The 21,311-nt window shown below is 42.7% G+C and overlaps 1 protein-coding gene across 2 annotated transcripts in view; it reads right to left on the bottom strand.

The window, feature by feature from the left end:
* plekhg5b (pleckstrin homology domain containing, family G (with RhoGef domain) member 5b) overlaps positions 1-21,311 on the bottom strand; it is a 41,102-nt gene that overhangs the window by 15,399 nt on the left and 4,392 nt on the right. Inside the window, exons 2-8 of one of the 2 annotated variants that reach the window (XM_088356868.1) lie at positions 13,969-14,045; positions 3,418-3,559; positions 3,174-3,273; positions 3,039-3,099; positions 2,522-2,613; positions 2,226-2,362; positions 1,082-1,248 (exon numbers count right to left, since the gene is read on the bottom strand). In XM_088356868.1, the coding sequence (XP_088212994.1) occupies positions 1,082-1,248; positions 2,226-2,362; positions 2,522-2,613; positions 3,039-3,099; positions 3,174-3,273; positions 3,418-3,559; positions 13,969-14,045 (776 nt within the window). Of the gene's footprint in view, positions 1-1,081; positions 1,249-2,225; positions 2,363-2,521; positions 2,614-3,038; positions 3,100-3,173; positions 3,274-3,417; positions 3,560-9,223; positions 9,452-13,968; positions 14,046-21,311 lie in introns of those variants that run through there. The other variant, XM_088356876.1, reaches the window with a different exon arrangement.

The following is a 21,311-nucleotide window of genomic DNA, read 5'->3' as shown; positions in this document are numbered from 1 at the left end:
GTGTGTGCACGCACTTGCTGACTAACTTTCCAGACTTGCAACTACAGCTGTCTGAGAAATTTTTAACCGTTTTACCCTGCCCAACTCAACATTGACATGAGCACCCACATGTATCATCAGTCTCAGCTTTGACAACCAGTTTGAAGAGATAATAGGCCCGCATTTCAAATACGACTAGGAGCTTCTCTAAATTGTGTCCTGTGTTGTTTAGTAATACACAAGGATGAAGATCAAGTATTGTTTTGGGGTTGGTATTTTATACAGGTGATCAAACTTTTTTGGACAGTGCAGTATGTATTTGGCAATAGTAACGTTGACCTAACGCAAAACCCTATTTAGCTGCTTTGGTGTGTTAGGAAACTTGGCTCGTTTAGTTTAGGCCTCTCCACAGATACAGCCAGTTATGTGAAGCCTGTATTTTTTCTCAGGGCCAGCAGGGGGGGTCTGGTGGCAAGGGAAGTAGGTGCTTTGCCAATACCAGAAAATGTTTGTTATACTACTTAATGACAACAAAAAATATATTATTATTGATGAGACCTTTTCCTTAATTCCTTAGTGGGTTTGGTTTTTAATTTGGTGGTATCTGCCACTAGCGTCATTTCGTGAGGGAATTTGTAGATGTGAAGTTATTTTTTTCCAAATCAGCCAGCAAGTTAGGCATACAAGGTTAAAGAAATTATTACAGCAGTGTTGGTACAGAAGTGGCCTAACTAAAGCAAAGTATGTGGGATTTAATACTAAACCTAATCCAAAGTGACATGCTGGGAAATGAAAGCGAGTTGTTCATCTTCAGGAAATAGAACTCTTGGTCCATGTGACAAGGGTCATTAGGTAGCATCAACTTGATGACTCGAGTGTCCTACTTCCACACCAGAGTGAGGCAGGAAGTGGACTAGAAAGTATTGTATCAGGACAGGCACACAATTCCAGACTTCCACTGGGGAACATACTCCTCGGACACCAAGGTCATGATTGGATCACCGACGAGGGACGCGATGGCAATAAAGCATGATGGGAGTCCAACAATAGAAGATGAAGTGATGGAAAGAAGAGAAGGGTGTGTATGTGTGAGATGACTCACCAACGGATCGGCGCCCTCGCGACGTCCCAGAGATCCGTGCTCCACCCTCTCATTGGCTGGTGTGAGGATGTATTGGGTCTGACTCCCAGCGGGCTTCATATTGGGCAAGCTCAGCGACCTCATGTCCTTCACCCCCTGTTCCACTTTTAGCTCATCGCCAGGCCGTGCTTCAGGACAAAAGAGGACCATTAAAACAGTAGCCAAGTCAAACATGTTATTTAAAATATATTCTATGCACCCTCACTAAACAGCATTCTGATTAATGTTGTTTTTTCCATCTAAGGCAGCAGTAGAAACACTTGCCAGTGACTGAAATTAACATCATAGTGCCTAAGGGCTCAGGTAATGACCAATCACGGCTCAGCTTGCAAACATCTCATGAACAAACTCAGAAAACTGGGGGGGGGGGGGACACTCCACACAAAGATGTTTGATGTTTGAACCCCGAACCTGAGAACTGAGAGGCAGGTGTGGAACTGTTCTGCACACACACACACAAATATAAAGTGGTAAAATAAATGGAGTGAGGATCTGCAGGGGAGTGAGGTCAATACGGCACATCGATAACTCGGTACCTCTGGAGCATTTGCTTTCTCTGCAAGAATCCATACACACTATATTTACTTTGTCTTGAATTGTTTTGTCTGTTTGAATGCGACCATATTTAGCTCCGGGCCCGAGCTCTGCTGCTTGCTTTTTATCAGGGTAGACAATCTTTGTTACAATTACCCTATTTTTCCCCAGCACAGATATAAACGAGAAGAAGGTGTTCCACGTCTCCTGTTAGCTTTATTCAGTTTAAGGAGTCCACTCCTTTTCCTCTTTTAGTCAGGACAACGGGTGTGAGAGGAAACTGGTCCATACAGATTACCCTCGTTGTTGTAAAGGTCAGCTCAGATAAGAGTGCATATGTCAAATACACCACTTGGCATTGAATCAAAAGGCTTCTTACTTTCTATGAACAAAGTGGTATTGTTGATGCCAGTGTCACAAGTCATTTTTAGATTTGGTAAGAACAATAGCATCTGGCAGACAGCAGCTTTTGGACAAACATCATTTGACAGTTTGGACTCCAGAAAAAAACCCAAACCTTCAGTCAGTATTGAGCAACCAATGAGACATGATACGACTGTGGTGCCTTTACCTTTGACTTTGAGGTAGTGTCCACCAAATCGATAGGCCTCAAAATTGAGGGACAGCGGCGTGTTGGACTGATCCAGGAACAAGTCGACACGGGATAGCTCGATGCCGTTCCTCTCAAACACTGGACCTAGAACCTCTCTGGCACCGGGAGACAAATGCCATTGAAAGAATTGGGGAAAACACAACATGTTAATCCACAAAGGTTCTTCCATCTGCATGCTCTTTGCAGTGATTAAGTGGTATCAAGAGATGTGAGCAGTACTGTGACAGGTATGAAAACAGCAATTCCGATCTCACCTCAGGGTTTTCTTTTTCATGGCAGGCACTATTTCTGTGTTGATGTCCACGTTGAGGTCAAACTTAAGACTGAAGCACTCTTTGCTGGGGTCCTGAAGGAAGAAAGGGTATACACACTCTTAGCTTACACAGAAGCTCCCCTGGCGACACTGTTGATGGAGCACATGCGAGCTCTTAGCACCCCCACAGGGAGGCTCATATGCAGTGCACTCTAGCTTTAAGCCTCAGGGCAGCTAAGGAGAAAACTCCTAGCAGCATATGCCCTTAAAAATGTTGGGTTAAAAACAACCCAATTTGGGGTTAAAAAAAGGGACAAAACAACCCATTTTTGTACAAAGCAACCCAACAAACAAACCAAACCAAAGTTGGGTCAAATTGACTCAACTTTCTGGGTCGGTCCAATTTTTAACCCAGCAATTTCAAGGGTGTAATATGCAAAAAACAAATGTATGCTTCTGCCTGGTGGGTTTTATGGTGCTGCGCACAGGAAGTGCCCTGAGTCAGGATGACGACATACATCAGTGTGTCTCCTCCTTGGCTTCTTCTTCACCAGCTTCATACCCCCAGCTTTCTTCTCCCTGCAAATAAGGGGCACTTGAGTTAAAAAAAAAAAGTGTGATTATATAATTCTAATAAGAGGAAGGTTACCAACCCGCGGTCACTGCTCCCCTCATCTTCTTCTTCGAGGTCGGAGGGGGCGCTGGTGCGTGGGGGGCAGGATCGCGTGGACACGTTCCGGGCCAGGATGGAAGCTAAAGAGGGAGATGGGTGTTGTTGAATAATAGTACTGAGTCTAAGTACCACATCATTGCCATGCAGTGGAAAATGGCTTTCCTGCTAACCAATATCAACTAACGGTGATCAAATGATGGGAGAGTGAAAAAAATGCATGCTACCTTGAGGTTGTAAGTCAAATCGGGGGTGCCGTTCAAAGTGCATGTTGTCGTTCTTCTCCAAGTGGGAACGTGAGTCACATGACTCACACAGGTGTAGGGGGCTTTTGCTATTCAGGCCTTGGCAGTCAGGGTGGTGGCAAACCTGTAGATTACAAATGTATACATAGAAAAAGAACTATGTCAGAAACTGGACTCAAGCAGAATCAAGTACAAAGCAACTACTTAATAAATCCACCTTTGGCAACACCTCAGCGATTTAAATGACAACTGATTCCTAAGATTTGGAGACTCCAACCTTCCCACCATCTGGTTTAGTCTGTCAGCTATTCACCTCTGAGATCGGCTTACTAGTTCACAATCCAAAATGGCCACCCAAGAAATGTTAGCAAGCAGCCAGGTTTGACCACGATCCAGCTTTTTTTTCTCCAGAGTCCAGACAACAGGCAGCAGAAGGCTGCAGGATTAAGGAGATCTGTCTCAGTCCAGACAGATCCAACACTCACCACCAATCTAACCCCGTGACCTCTCCTCATCCCTCACCTCGAGGGGTGGTAGGCTGATAAACCCCAGGGGGCTCTTGCACGCCTCCACCACCATCACGCACACACGCGTCAAGGATGCTAGGATGTATAGTGAGATACAATGGCGGTCCCGCTAATGAACTTCCTGTTATTGTGCTTGTGCAGATTCTGTGCATGTCGTCACTAATGGTAGAGTGCAGTGACCTCGTGCTTTTAGATAGCATCTGTTGTCAATCGACTCTTCAGCAATACATTAAATAAAATTTGTTTATTTTTATAGTCGATACATATCGGTCATTTAATTAATTAATCGATTAATCAGATTTAAAAACAAGTTTTAATTGCTTAACCTATATCGAAGAAAAAAATCTTCCAAATTGACAGTGCAGAAAATGCACAAATTAATTCAGTCACCGGTGTGATCAGTTAAATAATTTGATTAAATTAACATATTTTACACGATGCATTATGGCAATACAGGAGTAAGGAAATGTGTGCGCCGCAATACTTAATCACATTATATCTTGTTTTTATGCTCATGTTGACTAATATGACTTAACTAATCATCTTAAGAAGAAAGAGGGGGGAAAAAAGACATACCCAAAAGTGATTTCATATCCTCAAGTGTGACTCCAATGACTTAACAACCAAATGAACAGGAAGTAAAAATATTCCACTTCCTGTCAAAGAGGAAGTAGTCCGTTGACATCACGGGAAAAGGGCTAAGGACATCACCAAGCTAGAGTAAAACCGTGTCTGTGCGACACAGCTCCATGTCTGCGTTGACTAAACGTCCATTTGGCCACCTTGCCAGGCGGCTAGCAAGCGCCCCCCCACCTCATTAATTAATAATCCCCTCCTCTCTCAATGTCTAGCCAGGTATAATCGCAGCTTGTAGGGGGCAGGGTGGTTAAAAAAAAGTGGAGGGGATGAGGGATCCCACTGAAAATATAAAGCAACGTAGGAAGGAAAAAAAACTTTCCACCAGAAGCATTTGGGAAAGAGTTTCTCGCCTAATCTTGAGGCCTAATTGGTGCCTGTGCTCTGTCAAAACCATCTGACGGTCCAACAGAGATTAAACAGAGCTGCTCGGCCCACCAGAACCTCCTCCTTCCCTTTCTCGTGGCTACGACCCCTCCCTTCCTCTTCTTTCCAGCCACACTCACAATGGATGGGCCAGACTGAGCTGGGCCCTGAGGAAAGTTATATTTAGAAAGATACTGAAGAAGTTCTCATTGAATGTGTCCGTGTCGAAAAACGATTTGCTGTACTCTACATAAATCTTGTTTTCCCTTCAAGGTGGATTTCATTTTTTTGGTACTTGATTTATTTCAGAAATGGTCTAAAAAGATCAATATGTTAATCTGCTTAATCAGGAATCTAAAAAAAAAAAACGCATTTTGTTTTTATTTGATGTATTTTGAAGAAGAACAAGTTGATTCAGTTCGGTGATGTATTTTGAAGAAGAACAAGTTGATTCAGTTCGGTGATATACTTGCATTGTCTAAGTCCAAAAACAAATTTTCGATTCAAATTGGTTTTTGTTACAAAACACACAACAACAAACTCTAGACCGAGCACTCACGAGGTACTTTGACGCCCTGCGTGACATCATGCATGATAGCAAGCCTCAAAAGTTTTCTGTGACTCTACAAGCATATTAACATGTGCGTGCACAATTATTCCGTAGGTGTGTGTGTCATCAATGATAACATCGTGATAACACATGCAAGTCAGCAAAAAGATGACTTGGAAGGTGAGTCAGGATGATTTCTTTCATCCTACAAACACCTCGAGCCTGTTTCAAGTTTCCAACCCTGCAGTATGATCTGACCGAGTTTACAGCTTGCTGACAACCAAGAGTAAATATTTTAATATATACTGCATTGCATTAACCTTATGGTAAAAGAAAATATAAATAGAATCATTTCAATTACAGCCTTGGAATTAACATTGCATTGGGGAGAGCTGTCTGAAGGTCCAGAAGAGAAAAATCAATTGACCATGCAGTGTTGGTGATCTAAAAGTGATGGTTCCTTGTGTCAGGAGCAAACTGGTAAGCATTTTCCCTCCAAACTCAAAGAACAGCCCGCCTTGCCACAGTACACCTTGCACTTATGTAACAGCATGCAACACTGTGTTCATGTTTGTGTCTGTCCGGTCCAAGAAGGAGAGGTTAGGGTGGGAGGATTGGAAGAGGGTGGGAGGATTGGAAGAGGGAGGAGGGGTACCTACCGCAGGCAATACCTCCTATCACAGTCAAGGTGAGTAATCAAAGCTCCATTTGTTTCTGCTCTATAAAGTTTATGATGTAAATATGGTCCATTAGAGGTACATAGACCATTAAATGCGGTGTAAATATGGTACAATAGCGGTAGGCTGCATACATCGTTAATTGTAATGGACGGACTGATCAGAATTTTGGGACATGAAGCGAAATTAAGCTTTTAGTGTGTTTGTTTTCCCCCCCCCCAAATCAGCAATTGAGACCTGTTGATTGAACCTCGATGGCATTTAAATAAATCCATTGTCTATATTGTCATCCAATTGGATCCATCCATTTTCAGCACAAGCATTTGAGGTGAGACGAAGCCAGGCCCACAGCTCAGCTTCATCTTCTGACCAGCAGTCAGAATATGGGTGGAAGGATCAACTGTGGTCTAACTGGACCAGACAGCACATCCATCACCACGAACTGTCAGCGCACAAATTTAAAGTCAACGTCTGCATTGCCAGCCTTTGAGGTGAGCCTGCACAATGTTACCCCCCCCCCCCCCGCTTTTGTCTTCCAGATAGACTCGCACTATCCCCTTGGGAGGCGAACATGAGACTACTGACGGGCCCTTTCAAGCGTTTTGCTTTTGAGCGGGGATCAGTGTCCAGCGAGATCCAAGGGGGGAGGCAAAGCAAGGCCCTGCCCATGTCTTTATTTATTATCAATAAATAAAGAGAACATGTGTTGAGCTGGGCGCAGCAATATGCGCCTGGAGAGCGCTTATGCAACACGACTGGGCGCCTGTCCGCACGCCTGCTTTACATTAAACAACTTGATTGTGGCCACTCACATGCGGAGCTACTCAAACAGAGGCACTTGTCTTTGATCCTCCAAGGTGGAAAACAAAACCACCGTGTCGGACTAGTCCATCGCTTTAGCTGACATGTACAAAATAACAATATGGCCGTTATACAAAATCTGGACGCTGCCTTTCCTTCAATTTGTCCGAAAGAAACTATGGTAACAACTTATCTGTTACATGTGTTGGTCAGCCATCGTAAAATGTTTGAGTAGTTTACACGTCTAGTATTTATGTATATTTAGATTTATCAGCTCCACTTTTGGTAATAACCACTTACTTCCAGCATCATCATTACAATTTTATTTTATATATTACTGACACCTTTGTACAGGTGAATTATTTTAACAAGGGAGTAATCTGTCGATATTTTTGTCGATTAATCGATGATTCCAATTTATACGTATGTATCGCTATGGTTCCACTGTAACTCAAACAGCGTAAGGGGAAAAAAAGCCAGATTCCTTCTACATGCAGCACCAAATCCCAGTTGGATTTTTTTCAGAATGTCATGAGTCATGACTTCAAACATGATTTGCGTGTAGACCAAAAGCCAAAGAAGCGAATTACCTGGACCTTGTCTGTATATGCATGCATGTGTGTTTGCACACGTACGTGTTTTAAGTGCACAGTACACGCAACAACCTACGCAATCCACACACTCGCTGAACTTAAAGGGGTAAAAGATTGAATCGATGGAATGAGATTAAGATTTTAGCTAGTGGACATCTGCCAATCAAAAGATCATTCCAGCCTACTTTATCCAGCACTGCCCATCTATACTAAGATGTAATACACACGTTCAACTGATTTGCCGCCAAATTTCTTTTTCTATGGACTTGGTCGAAGCAGGGGGTCACCAACCTTTTTGAAACTGAGAGCTACTTCTTGGTTACTGATCAATGCGAAGGACTTCCACTTTGATACATACTGTACTTCTGAAATAACAATTTCAAATTAGGTCAATAATAATTCATGATTTTCATCTACACCACTATAATGATTTTTTACAAGGATTATCACAGATTTAATAAAGTAGGAAAAAAATATCAATACACTTTTCTTTCTTTCAACAGGTGTTTACATTTAGAAAGGATCACATTGACAGATTTCCCAGTAAATGACAATGTCCCACCACAGCTAAGTGAATCAACAAAACTGCAATGTTGTGTAAATTAAAATAAAGAACAAAACAACATGATTCAACAAGTGAGGCTCATATTTATAGTAAATCTAAGGTCATGTGACTCAGTGTCTAAAACGAAGCCCTGCTTCAACAATGCAATAATCATCATCTGCCCATGACGCATGATGACAGAAAAGTAGACTTACCCAGATTGGGAAATCATTGGTTAAACAAATATATAAACGGTCTTCTATGCATCACAATCAAAACACCGTCGGCAGAGAATCATCTAAAGTCAAAATTATACATCAGATTGTTCCAAGAACGTTTCTCTGGAAATCATTGACTGCAACCACCCTGATGACATGCTGTGGCAAACAATCTGTTTCAACTCGCATCAATCTTTCCCCCCCCAGAAAACTATTAACGCGATTGGTTGAAATGTGAAATTTCTTTTTTTGATCTATGCAATCCAGATACACGGACTGTGGACTACTATTTACATGAACCTGCCTTGTTGCGTCATACAAATAAAGACACACTGAAAAGCGGTTCTTGAAAATAAAATCCTGGATCGTCCAAACCATGACAGTGAGGAAAGTGCCACTCACCTACAGCTGGGGCTCAAAGTCAAGTGGAGAAGCAGCAGCTCGCACAGTCTATATGGCAACGAGCGACCATTCTATCCATAGCCTGAGGGCAGGCACACCGATAGACAAGGGGGTGCACAGGGCCCCAGAATATTCAAATCCCAATACTGACTGCTGATTTGGATAAGAGCTGTTCCAAAGTTGACACAGAGAAAGATTTGTCTGAAACTTTTTTTTTTTTCCTGTTTAGGAGAAGGTTGGTGTGTGCCAGGAGAGAGGCTGGTGTGTTGATATAAGAAGCAGATGTGAAATATGCACACTTGGGAAGAAAAACAGACAAAGTGCTGTTCCACTCAAATGTGGAAAAACAAAAGCGGCCATTGTAAATTCGAATGTCACACACCTGCCTTTACTTTGAGCAGGAATGAATGGAAACTTTATGAGAAGTCAATTTTACTACAATCGAAATGAAGTGCATATTGAAAAATGACCTACCATAGAAAACGGCACCTTCCCAGGAAAGACAAGCCTTGGAAATTGCAGTGAAAAAAAAAGATCAATATTGACAAAGTCCAAAAGAGACAGCAAACGTTAGAGTTCCAGTTGCGACCTGACTCAAATTGGATCTTATCGTGCGAGGCGGTCCCAGTAACTTTCCTGCTTGTATGATATTCCTGATCCCAAAAATGACAGTGGATGTGTTCTCTTTATGACAGCAGTCTGACAACCGCACACACTAACACAGGCTGAGAGTCACAGGCCCCGCCCACCATCCCTTCCCCTTCCCAATCACACCCACACAGGCTTACACGCATCAAAACTGACTCACATCAACTCCAGTTTTGCTCCCTAACGTTCTGGCTGATCCACATCACGTCACTTTAGCCGCATCTTTCCAAACTTTTCGTTTAGTGGTCACCTTTATGTAACCCGGAAAAAGATGGCAAGTAATCTTTGTCTTATAAAGGTGGAAAAATCTAGCATCGTAGTTGTCACAAAGGTCAGAATGCATTGAAATCATATTTCGACAGACTTCAGAACTGAAAATATCAAGGAAAAGTTTCACAATTAGTGTATCTCTATAATACTCTTGTGGGGTTCAAAATCTGAAAAGTGAATTGCACAATCGAACTATTACACCTGGAGGCATCCCATTTGTGCTTTTATGACTTATTATTGCACAAGCATTGGTTGTTTTTTAGTAACGCAAAACATCCTGCTCACTCGAGACAGTCAAACCATTTGAGACCAAAGAAGTTTTTGGACAAGAGGTGGACTAATTCCAAGTCTGGCGTTTTGAAGCAGGTTCAGTGCTGGCCCATTAAATGAAATAAGAAAAGGAAAATAATGATTCTGGGAGTGATGTCATTCCCAAGTTCAAGTTCGGACTTCCAAGATAAAAGGCGGCGCAGTCCGGCCGCTCTTTTATTTTTCGGTCTAATCCGAGATGACTGCATTTAAATCCCTCGCAATTAGCTAGCTCACAAAAACAAGGGGGCGCCCCCGAGGCAGAAGTGTGGGGGTGGGGGCACATGCTTGCGGGTGGCTCTTAATGCCTAACAGCCCCCACAGCAGTTGTTCCAAATAAAGCAACCTGTTGAATCCATGTCCCCCGCTGTCAGTCTTAATTAGAAGAGGCTACTCTTAAAAGAGGGGAGGCCAGCAATGCAATTAACGTGAAGGATTAGACCCTGCTGGCGATGCCATTGTTGGGGGAGAAATGAATAGTTGGCTTGCCTCTGTGACCCGACCTTGGCATTAACCCCCTGACCGAGCGTGGGCTTTGAATTCCACCAAGTCTTCCCGGGGAAGTCTGCGGCGTCGCGAGGGCAAACAAAGAAAAGCGGCCGTGTGAGGATAACGAGGATGAGCCGCGTCGGCATATGAAACAGGCCACGGACGCACGGAGAGGATTAAAGGCAAATATTTCCCCTGAGATACTGCTGTTAGTTTCCACATATTCTTGGCCGGTGGCTTGGTTGGCTTCAATTTTGGAGAGCGAGCGTGCTGAAGCTGGGCAGGCGTTGGTGAAAAAAACTTTTGCTCTCCATCTGTAGCTGAGCTGTGCCGACTCAACATTTCATTGAGCTAATTTCGGAGGGCTTGTTACCGTAACCCCTCCTCGCTTAGGGTTGTCCGTGAACTCCGACCTATGGGCCCGTTACAAGTAACTTTTTTAGTAATGGAGCGACAGTCAGATAGTCTCTTCCTGTTATTCCCTCTCTGTTGCAATGCTTCCTGGATCCTAACTGGGACACGCTCTTGAGGGGATGAATTGTCGTCATTTATGTTTACAATTTCCTGTAAAGACATCAAGTGCAATAGAAACATTGCTCTGGGATGAGTTTGGAAATTGTAATTTTCAGGTTCGAAGTGCCAGAATCACAAAAACATAACCTCTTGGACATCGTTTTAAATACTACTTTAGAAATGGGAACATCACTATTTTCAGGTGCTCCTTCTGTATTTGTACTGTAGCACTATTTTCATCACCATCATCATCAATGGCTGCATGGAAAAGTACTAACTGGCAGAAAAGTGTGATTAGTGTGCGGCTGACAAAGTGTGTGAGTGTCATGGAAAGCTTGTTGGAGCATGCTGAGGTCAAAGCTCGAATGAACCCTTTTTTCCAGTGTTGGAATTTTTCTTAGTTATTTTCTTTAAATAAGCAAAACAATCGTTAGTTGACTTGTTCAGGACAATCAGGGCAAATGACATTTCAAATATTTTTTTCCCAAAAGGAGCAACTGAAAATCTGATTGTTGTTAATAAACGCTGATTAAAAACAGTTGCTTTGCTTGTGTTAACCGTGCAGCTTTAGCACATCAGCTTGTCAGCACTAGTCAGATTTTCAGCAGTGGCGGCGGAACAGAAGGGATAAACGCCAATTAGGAAAAAAAAGAAGGTGAGTTTGGGTGAAAATTAAAAAGGCCACATTGTGACGCAAAGGCGAGAGTGACAACACAGACAGCCTTGGGCTCCAGCTGTTTGGAGGGAAGGGCCTGTTTCCATGGAAAGGCAAACCTCACAACTTGTCTTGTTTGGTCCTGTCCGTTGAGGCTTACGAGAGGGAGAAGAAAGGCAAAAAAAAGACAAGCAAGCTGAGACTAGCACCAAGCGCAATTTGATGCAAAACTAGCGAGGGCTGCTTCGAACGCCGCCAATCCACCTTGTAGGCAGTATTTAATCTCCTGGATTTACAGTAACCCGCAGCGCAAAGTAATCCAAATAACCAACTAAATATCTGGACAACACACGGCAGCACAATCAGCAAAGACGATGATTTCAATAATAATAAAAGGGGAAGGAAGTCTATTTATATTGATTTGCTCATCAAATTGAATTTAGAGAATAAATCCAGTGGCAGGATGCAATTTTGCCTCTTTGCTATTTAAGGACTATTAAAACAGATTCATAAATAACAAGGTAAATGAATAAATACGATCGAGAGATATCAAGAGTACAAGATCTGATAATAAATCCTTTTTTATAGCCAAGAAATGCCAGAACAAAGATGGAGGAGGGGGGGGGTGTTTTCCTCCTCTTACCTCACACCTCCATGTCATAAATTCAAGAGGAACATTAGAAATTGTGACATTGGGGAATATCACATCCGCAAAAGGCCATGTCGAGTGAGGCTTGGTGTGAAACTTTACATAACTCTCCCAAATAAGCAGACAAACCTGTGCTATTTTTGTAACTACTGCCAAATTTAAGAGCATCCTCAAGCTTCTTTATGGAGATTTGATGAAGTGTCAATTATTGATTACCTTGTATTGGTTATTTAGGGGCTGACATAGGAATCACGAAAAAGGATGATTTGGGTATATCATGTGGAGATAAAATAAACAACATCAGAGATTCTTGCAATCAATAAAAGCCGCTGTGATTACCTCCGACATGTCGACACCTCCACGTGAACAAGAGCCCTTCCTACCCTAAAATACGAGTCTGCAGTATTTGAAAGACATGCAGCTGCAGGAATTTCACATTTTGTGAAGCAAACAGCTGATAAGTTGTGGTGTCTACCGTCGTCTTTTGAATGTAACGACCATACATGATGGTGGTTGGTTCTGTCCAATATTCATTTTTTACTTACTATGTTCCCGTTTTAACTGAAGATTGTGAAGCTGTTCAAGTGTAAAAATAGTAAATTGAAAAAAAAATTGGTACCCCAGTACTCAGTATTTGGTGTCCATGTACCAACCACAGAGTAGAATTCGGCATTGAACAATTTATCGCGAACACAGGGCAGAATGAACTATCTTTATTTCTTCGTAGCACACTGCAGGAAGTTTTGATTTAAAGCACATGTATATCCTTTTCAACAAATTATGAAGATACATTTGGAATTAGGACCATGTTTTCTGAGAATAATCCATTAATGTAACTAGTGACCGCGATGACACAAACAGTTGCCGTTTTCAATGAGTGTCACATAAATCTGGGGCTAACTGTATAAACATCGATTTCAACAGTTCCCTTCTCCAGGGTGGAATGATCATCCATTGTACATAAATAATCTGATAACAATAATTTTGTCGTACAATTTTCCCTTTTATTTGGGGTTTCTCCGTGGAGAAAAGGCAGATACAACATGTAGTCCACCTTTTGTCTCCACGGAGAGGGCTACTCAAATGAAAAGAGGAACATTCACGTGATGCCAGGGTGGAAGGGAAGCAGGACAGAGAGCAGGACAACCAAAACAAGCAAGCGGCGAGCGGACACCGTGCTCGTCTCCCTCCGTCTTCTGGCCAGACTCCCATTGTCAAAACTGGCGGCTTCAAAGCACTAATTCATTAAACGCTCCAGCGGCCAGACACAAAAGGCTCGACACCGCTTTCATACTGTTTAAAAGACGTGCGGCGGCTTTAGCCCTCGGCCTGACCTTGGAGATATACTTTGCTGTTGCTGAATCTCATGAGAAAATCAACACGGGAGGGGTTGGCCTGCTCAAGTTGCTTTTTGAGGTTCCAGTTTACCAACTCCGTTTAAAAATCTCAGCAAATGAGTATTAGGTGACTGGTAGTGTTTGATGCATCGTGGGCGTTTACGGTCACCTGATCGTAAAGCTCCGATTTTAAATACCTGTCAATCAACACTGTTCTCCCATCCCTTGCAAGTCTCTCAAAATTTAGATTCGTTGTACTCTATTAACTCATGTTAATTAGTTTTGTGTAAAGGTTCCATGTCTTCTTTTCATATGACTTCTAAAGGCATTTCGTGTTAGGTGGTCTTACCTTTGAGGCCCTGCGTCGATCGGGGCATTCGGGGTGCTGGCACACCACCCAGTCCTCCTCCTGAACAGGCTTGTCATCTGAAACAAAACAAACATGTGACACCACAGGCAAAAAAAAAAAAGACTTAATTACATGAGTTTATTAACACTCCTTTTTTGGTCAGGCTGTTGAAAATATGGCCAGGACTTATCGCCTGAGTTTATAGTATGTATGGACAATGTGGAGGAGGGAGTTGGGCAATGGGGGGTGACCAAGCGGCAATAGAGAGCAAAGTGAGACAGAGTAAACACAAGCCATGAGGGACCGAGTTGGGGAGGGGGGCACTAATGGGAAGAGATCAAAAGGACATGAATAATGAGTGACAGGACTGGCGCAAAATGGAGCAATGGAGTAGAAAGCTTCATCCCTCTTTTTTTTTTTTTTTTTAGTGCACTCACTCCATGGTCCACAATAACAAATCACTCTTGTCAAACAAAGCTCCGAAAGCTACTCCGCTCGTCACTATTGAGCAAGTGATTAAAGGCCTTGTTTATGTCTTCAGCTTGTCCGAGTACATACGGTACACGAGATAAAGACATGATAGAAAAACACGGGCATGTTTATCCATCCGCCTGTTGAATGAGGCCCCTCGTCGCGTGGGGGGTGGTCACAATAGGGTAGTGTCACCTGTTCCCTTTCAAAAGAAGCCAACTATAACATTTCACCACGGAGTCTAAGAAGGTAAAAGGCACTTTGGAAAAGGTTGTTGTTGAAACATGAAGCTGAACATTTTCAGGCCAAGAGGAGAAAAAAAGAAGAAAAGACCCAAAGCCCTGTTCTGCATGGTAAGACTTTTTAGTCATCCACTTGATCACAGCTAGACCGACAGGTCAGAGGTCCTTGTGGGAATGGGGGAGTAAAACGGTAATTGCTGCAGACCTCATGGTCTGCGGTTTCCTGTGGACTTTTTCCCAGCTTCCTTGAAAAGGCACCAAATGTAAACCTCCACCCCAGGTGATGAAGAATTATTTAAAAAATTAAATGTATTCATCTATGGATGGCCATTAGGGTGATTTAGATTTCTTAACAATGAATTGTTCAATGGAACGAATCTCGTTAAGATCGTAAAACTTGCATTCTCTATTTTTTTTTATACACTGCGCCCCATCTTCCCGTTGACTTCCTCATATCATGCTGACGTTCCATCTCACACTTGCACTCTCTCTCTCTCTCTCTCTGTCTCTCTGATGAATCGGAATTCCTCAACTCAGCAGTGCTGATGAAGTCAAAAGCTAACACAAGCTATACACGGATACACACGTGACAGTGCACAAAGAGATGGCACACTAAAGAGACAGTGGACAATCTCTCTATGCCGCTCGCTGCAAACTGAGGTATGTGCCAGTTGGAACTAGTCTGTTTACTTTTGTACCAAACAAATGGCAAACACACATATACGCTATGACTTGCGTCCTTATAACTTCAATCATGCGTTGCGCCATACAATGCATTCTGGGTGCCGAGTGGCTTTACTGTCATAACCATAGATCACTGACGTGATAGAAAGTGGGTCATGACCATGTTCACATTAGCATTAGCAGCTAGTCATCAATCACAGCAAAGAGTTTCACAATGGGCGGGGGTCGCTGTCTTGGCCTGTACTGGACATTTGGGTTTGGTCTGTCCACTATTTTTGAAAGTCTTAATCTTATATTTGACTTGAACATCATCCCACTTCAAACATAAGGCGGACATAGATGACTCATTTGTTACGTGTGGCAAAGACAACAACTTTAGTAGACATCTTCATTAATTGAGAAGCCCAATAAGCGTTGTTGTCCCATTTCCGTCAAATTCCCTCAAATAATTTCACGTTTGCAATATGTTCTTCCATTCTTGGTTGGCAGCAATGGTGCTAGATTGCTAACACCCTTGCTACCCGTGCAGCCACCAGCTTGCATCAACAAAGCCAGACAAACGATGGGAAAAAATAAAAGGTAGATATATCGTCAATTGTCCATTGATGAGGGGGGAAAAATATCTACCAAAGTTGGGCTGTCGTTTGGCTTCAGTTTTCTCAGGAAGTTCACTCCAGTACAAGCTACCTCTGCCTAAGGTCATCTGAAAACGTCAGGCGTATATGTTTCAGCGCCAGAAGCTGTGACAGGAGGATGTTATGCTGTCAACCTTTTCCCATATGTCCATGAGGAATGTTAAGAATGCCACACGCAACTTGATGACGTCTCACAGAACATGAGATGGAGCAAGCTCAACCCCCTTTCGTTTGTATAATTGTCAGCAGAATAACAAAAACATCTGCCGATATTTGAGAAGGGTGAGTGATAACAACAACAGTGCAACTGCAATATTACACTCTGTTCCTTCTATGGTGCGGGAACCCGTAATCTCGTCAGTGTGTCCTCACATAAACGGCAATTTGTTGAAAAAATGTCAACATTGCAAAGAAACAGATTTACAATATTCCATCCAGGAATTACCTGGGCCCACAAAAATAATTGATTAATAATGCTTTCTTACCTGCCACTTAATGTCCATCTCTCAGGATTATCAAAAAAGTGCCCTCTTCTATAGACACTTTTAAAAATCTGTTAAATTTGTTTAGGCCGAATTTCAGTCGGATCTAATTCTTTTTTGTTTTTGCGTGTCATGTTTGTGATTTAGTATTTTGCCCATGGGAACTTGCATGATTTTCACAGATCATGTTTTTAAATCGCAAATGCAGACAAATGGCTAAAACTGAGGTTTGGGTGAAGATTTGGGAGAAGATGCACCATATAATCAAATCCCAAAAATGTAATAACCACAAACATCAAAAGATATTTTGGATTAAGAACTTTCCTATCCAGTGGTTCAGTCCCGCACATGCGACTTGCATGTGCTTTCTTGGTTCCTACATCTGAGAGGACCCCCTACCGGGTCTCCCATCTACATGCAATATGAAGCCACAGAACAACCAAGTGAACGGTGTTCCACAGATGGGAGGACAAGTTCCACGTTGAAAACTGCTGACAAATCAAGTTGCATTCAATGTATTCACTCATTTTTGGCTAATCACATATTTCAGTCACCACGTTCAAAAGCACTCACGAGGAGATTACGGCATAGCCCAAATATCTGAGGGTATTTGTGTCACAAGGTACAGTAAGAGGACAAAAGCCAAACGATTATGGAACAATTTGCCTTTATATAATACAGTCTGCCGTAAAACAGCAGATTTTAGCAAAATGAAGGCGTTGTCATTGTTGACATATTATCGTAATAAAAACTCTGTTCTCCATGGGGCCTTTATACTTTATAGCAGGGATTGTGAACCTGTGGTTCCTGGCCTTCTAGTGTTCCGTGGCTGTATTGCAGGTGGTCCACAAAATTGGAAAAGGAAGATAATTGTAATTTTTTTTTAATTTGATGGATTATTTAGACTTGATATATTTCCCAGCTAATTATGTGAGTCATTCACCCATCCAAATTATGTCAAATGCAGCCAATATTCCCAAAATAGACATGCAGATGCAAATAAATAGCCTATATAGGTCTACCCTCCTTCGGTGGAAAATAAAAGAATATTCCGCCAAAGCAGTGGTCCCCGAGTTGCTTCTTGGTTATAATGGTGGTCCCTTGGAATAAACCTGTTGAAAATCCCTGCTTTATAGGTCCATCATAGGACTACATGGATATGACAAAATCAAAACCTAGACAATTAATCAGACCCTCCAGGGTGTCACTTTCATGCCTTTTAATTCAATATTGCATCCACCAATGTCCTACGACCAAAAATAACAGCAAAAAACATAGAAAGCAGCATTCAGTTGAGCTTTAAATCTATGAAATATGCAATACTGTGGTCAAACCAAACCAAGCTGCCAAATCAAAATGAATGGATGTCGAATGTATGTCACATACAAATGACTGTCAGACAAGCATTTGGTCAACAGGAAATTTTCTTTTTTTTAAGTTTACATAGCGGTAATGTTGGTTAACCAAAGCCTGTAACGAAGAAAAGCGTAGTCTTATGTGACGGAGAACTCTTCTGTGTATGTGTGTTGTGCGCCCATGTAACCTTGGAACTCGAATTACAAATTCAAAAAGCTAAATGTGGACAGAGAGGTTAGAATTAAAAATGCACTGATCAAAACATCTCGATGACACATTCGTCTGCCAAACGGCTTCGCGTCAGCAGCCACCGTCGTTAAGATGGCTGGAAAGTTCCAGCGTTTTCAGACTGGCTTTCAGGGTGGTTGAGGAACATTCTTTCACAGGCCAGTGTTATCACATCCCTTTCACTAATAGCGTGGATGAGGAAGGGCAGCGGAAAGTGACTGCCCCCGGGTGCCACATCACTCCCCAAAAAAACTGAGACAGGATACACAGAGGTGTTTTGGAGCAGCTGTGCACTTTTTTTAGGCAGTAAATATTTCCTCAGTGTTTTCTCTTTCTTTTGCATTTATGTGGAGTGAGGTGGCTGAGTAATTCCCAGTGAAGCAAGAACTGGTTCCGTGATGAAAGTGAAATACGCTCCTCAAAATAACAGTGCTGGTCAAAAAGGGGGGGGGGGGGGGGGGGGGGGGGGCAACACAAGAAAATGAAGTCATGTCTATTACAAAGTGTGGCATCAAACAATAAATTGCGCAATAATCGTGCAACAAATGTCTCGCATTAAACTGACAACAGTGTTGACGGGTATAAAACATCGGAAAAAGAACAGAAAAAGTGGAGCATTGACCACACTGTGGGATGACGCACAAGTTTTTAAAGACCAGAAACGCTTACTGACGCAAGCCTGCCATTTATGCAGGCTTGGGACCGGCACCGGAGATTCCTCATGGCTGGGTGTTGGCTCAGAACTGATGACAGTGCTGACTGATGCATCAAAAGACAACACGGTGGAGCGCAAAACCGACCGATGTCTAGACCACTTGCAGTTTTACATCATCCATGTTTTTCTTTAAATCTGTTTGGTGGTCTTGAATTTGTTCCGAATTTGGAATTGTTCACAAATAAAAAAGATCCGTTGCTACTACCATTCCAACAAACTCACTCTAGGATTAGTTGGTGATCTTACCGCACAGATCATGGATGGCGTCTAGGGATGACGACCAGTAGTAGCGCTCCATTCCCACTTGGGAGCAAGACGATGTTGGTGGCTCCAACTCATAAGCGCCGCGCTTCTTCCAATACAGGAACATTTTGCTGACTTCCACTGATTGACTCTATAATTATTCATGAAAAGGCAACTCTTTAAAGGATGCTATCAAATGAGATATGACCCAGGCGAGAGTGGCCTGTTGAGTTTCTGACCAGCCTGTGGTTTCTCCACCAAGATGAGTTCATCTTCCAAAATAAAAACTTGCCAGTTCAAAGTCTGCCAATAGACTCATTCCAAACATCCACCTGCACGATGATCTCATGCAGTCTCGCCGCCAAGCTTCTTCTTTCTACATCTCTAGGAGACCGGAGACGCTCCTCCTATAAAATTGAGTTCAACTCTAAACGAAGCAACAAAAAAAGTCCTCCTCCTGTGGAGACCACCAGTCACCACCTTGTCAGACTCCTCAAAACCATTGGAGTGATTCCTTCCGTCACCGACGCTCTCTCTGAGACTCGACCGTGTCTGTGATGGGAGTTTCGCCAACTGTAAAACATTTGTGCGAGCCAAGCTGCTTGTGTAGGACGTCTCGACCGCAGGGGGGCTTTTAGGGCCCACGCAGTCAGACAAGTGGTGCATTCATGAAGGGGTGAGAGATGCATGCTGGGGTAGTCTGGACCCATGGCTTTTGGACCTGACCGCACAAAGATCTCTTTTAAACACCCATCCTACATGCACTACTTTGCAGTATCTGCAAAGGGCTTATATTCTGCATTAATTTATGGCTTTGCCCTTTAGCTGGATTCAGTTCTATCAATGAGCTGCCTTCTGTGTGTGTGGGAGGGGGCGGGGTAGGCTTACATACTATGCACAGATCAATATGAAAGGTAGGGATGGTGATGAGCACACTGATAAAGTCAACACAGTCAAAACAGTGGCCAGGGGTGGGTGGTAACCCATTCGATTCATTCAAGCAACTTTGGAGATAAAATGTACCAGAGTAGTTTTGATGCACTTGAGTATGTATGTTAAGAACAAAGGGTAGATGTTCCCATTTATATTCAGCTGTATTCTTTATTTTTTTATCTATTTCTTAATTTATTGCTTGTGAGATTGATTAGAAGTGTCAAGGATACCAAAGACTTTTGCACAGATCCTTGAGGACTGACTCACTTCTGTAGCACATCTAAAAACGGGAGAAGGAATAGTGCGAGATTGAGTCTGGCCGGGCCGAGAAAAGGGAGGGATGCAGTCACATGTAGCAACCAACATGTCCAATTTTGGGATGAGAAATTAGAGGGTAGGATGAGAGCCGGCCTTGCTGCGCGGCTCTGGGCTTTGCAGACATGTGGTAATCATCAAAAGCAGCTTTGGGCAAGAAGCTTCCCTTTTAATGAAGCAAGCAGATGTGAAGCATGAGAACCAATATGCCAATACAAGGGCCAATTTCCACCTCCTGCAGAAACAAAGGATGTGTGTGTGTGTCTGTGTGTGTGTGTGTGGGGGGGGGGGTGCAGAGGAGATATTAGACAACCTCGCTTTCATCATCAGGTCACCCTTTCATAATAAGACTCTCCACAAACAATGCACCTGCATGTTGCAGACATGGCATTTACATCTGGATGATCTCATCCTCACAAGGTTTGCATTAGAAAGACAAACCCACGTCACATCCACAAAGATTTTTTTTTAACCCAGTACTATACTACTCTCTTCGAGACATTTGCTGCCTGTCATGTGCATGCTAAAGCAGCAGGTGGCGCTCTATCCCCAAGATGAAAAAAACATTTTTGCCATTGTTTTTTTCTGGAAAATATGTTATATAAGTTTCATACAGCAAAAGAAAGAACTGTCAGTTCTGATAAGTACCTGGAGATGACTAACTATATAAACTTAACTGTGTGTTGCTGCGAAGGCTCATCGTATTTAAGAATTTTAAAAGGGTGCGATCCAGTCTGATGCCAGAGGGAGTGCACGGTGCTAGTCCATGCCCGTTATGTAGGTTATAGTTAGCTCGGCAGACCATCAAAGGCACAAGCAATAACTTTTTACCAGCCAGCTCAGATCCAAAAAGAATAAAAATAGAAATAAATGACGTATTTTATTTGATCTAAATATATAAAACGCTCTAAACCTTGGCTAGCGGCTTTGCAGGGATTCTTCTTTTATTGACAGTATCATGTGTTGCCCATTGTAACCAAAAGCAGCTCAAATCACGCTTTGTCATGCTTCGTTTTGTGTTGAATTTGTCACCCTGCAC

The sequence above is a fragment of the Syngnathus floridae genome, chromosome 2 (assembly GCF_059516105.1).
Source record: "Syngnathus floridae isolate MCC-2025c chromosome 2, RoL_Sflo_1.0, whole genome shotgun sequence".
NCBI classification, from domain to species: Eukaryota; Metazoa; Chordata; class Actinopteri; order Syngnathiformes; family Syngnathidae; genus Syngnathus; species Syngnathus floridae.
The sequence above is the reverse complement of the archived record's forward strand: the minus strand, read 5'-3'. Positions and strand labels throughout refer to the sequence as shown.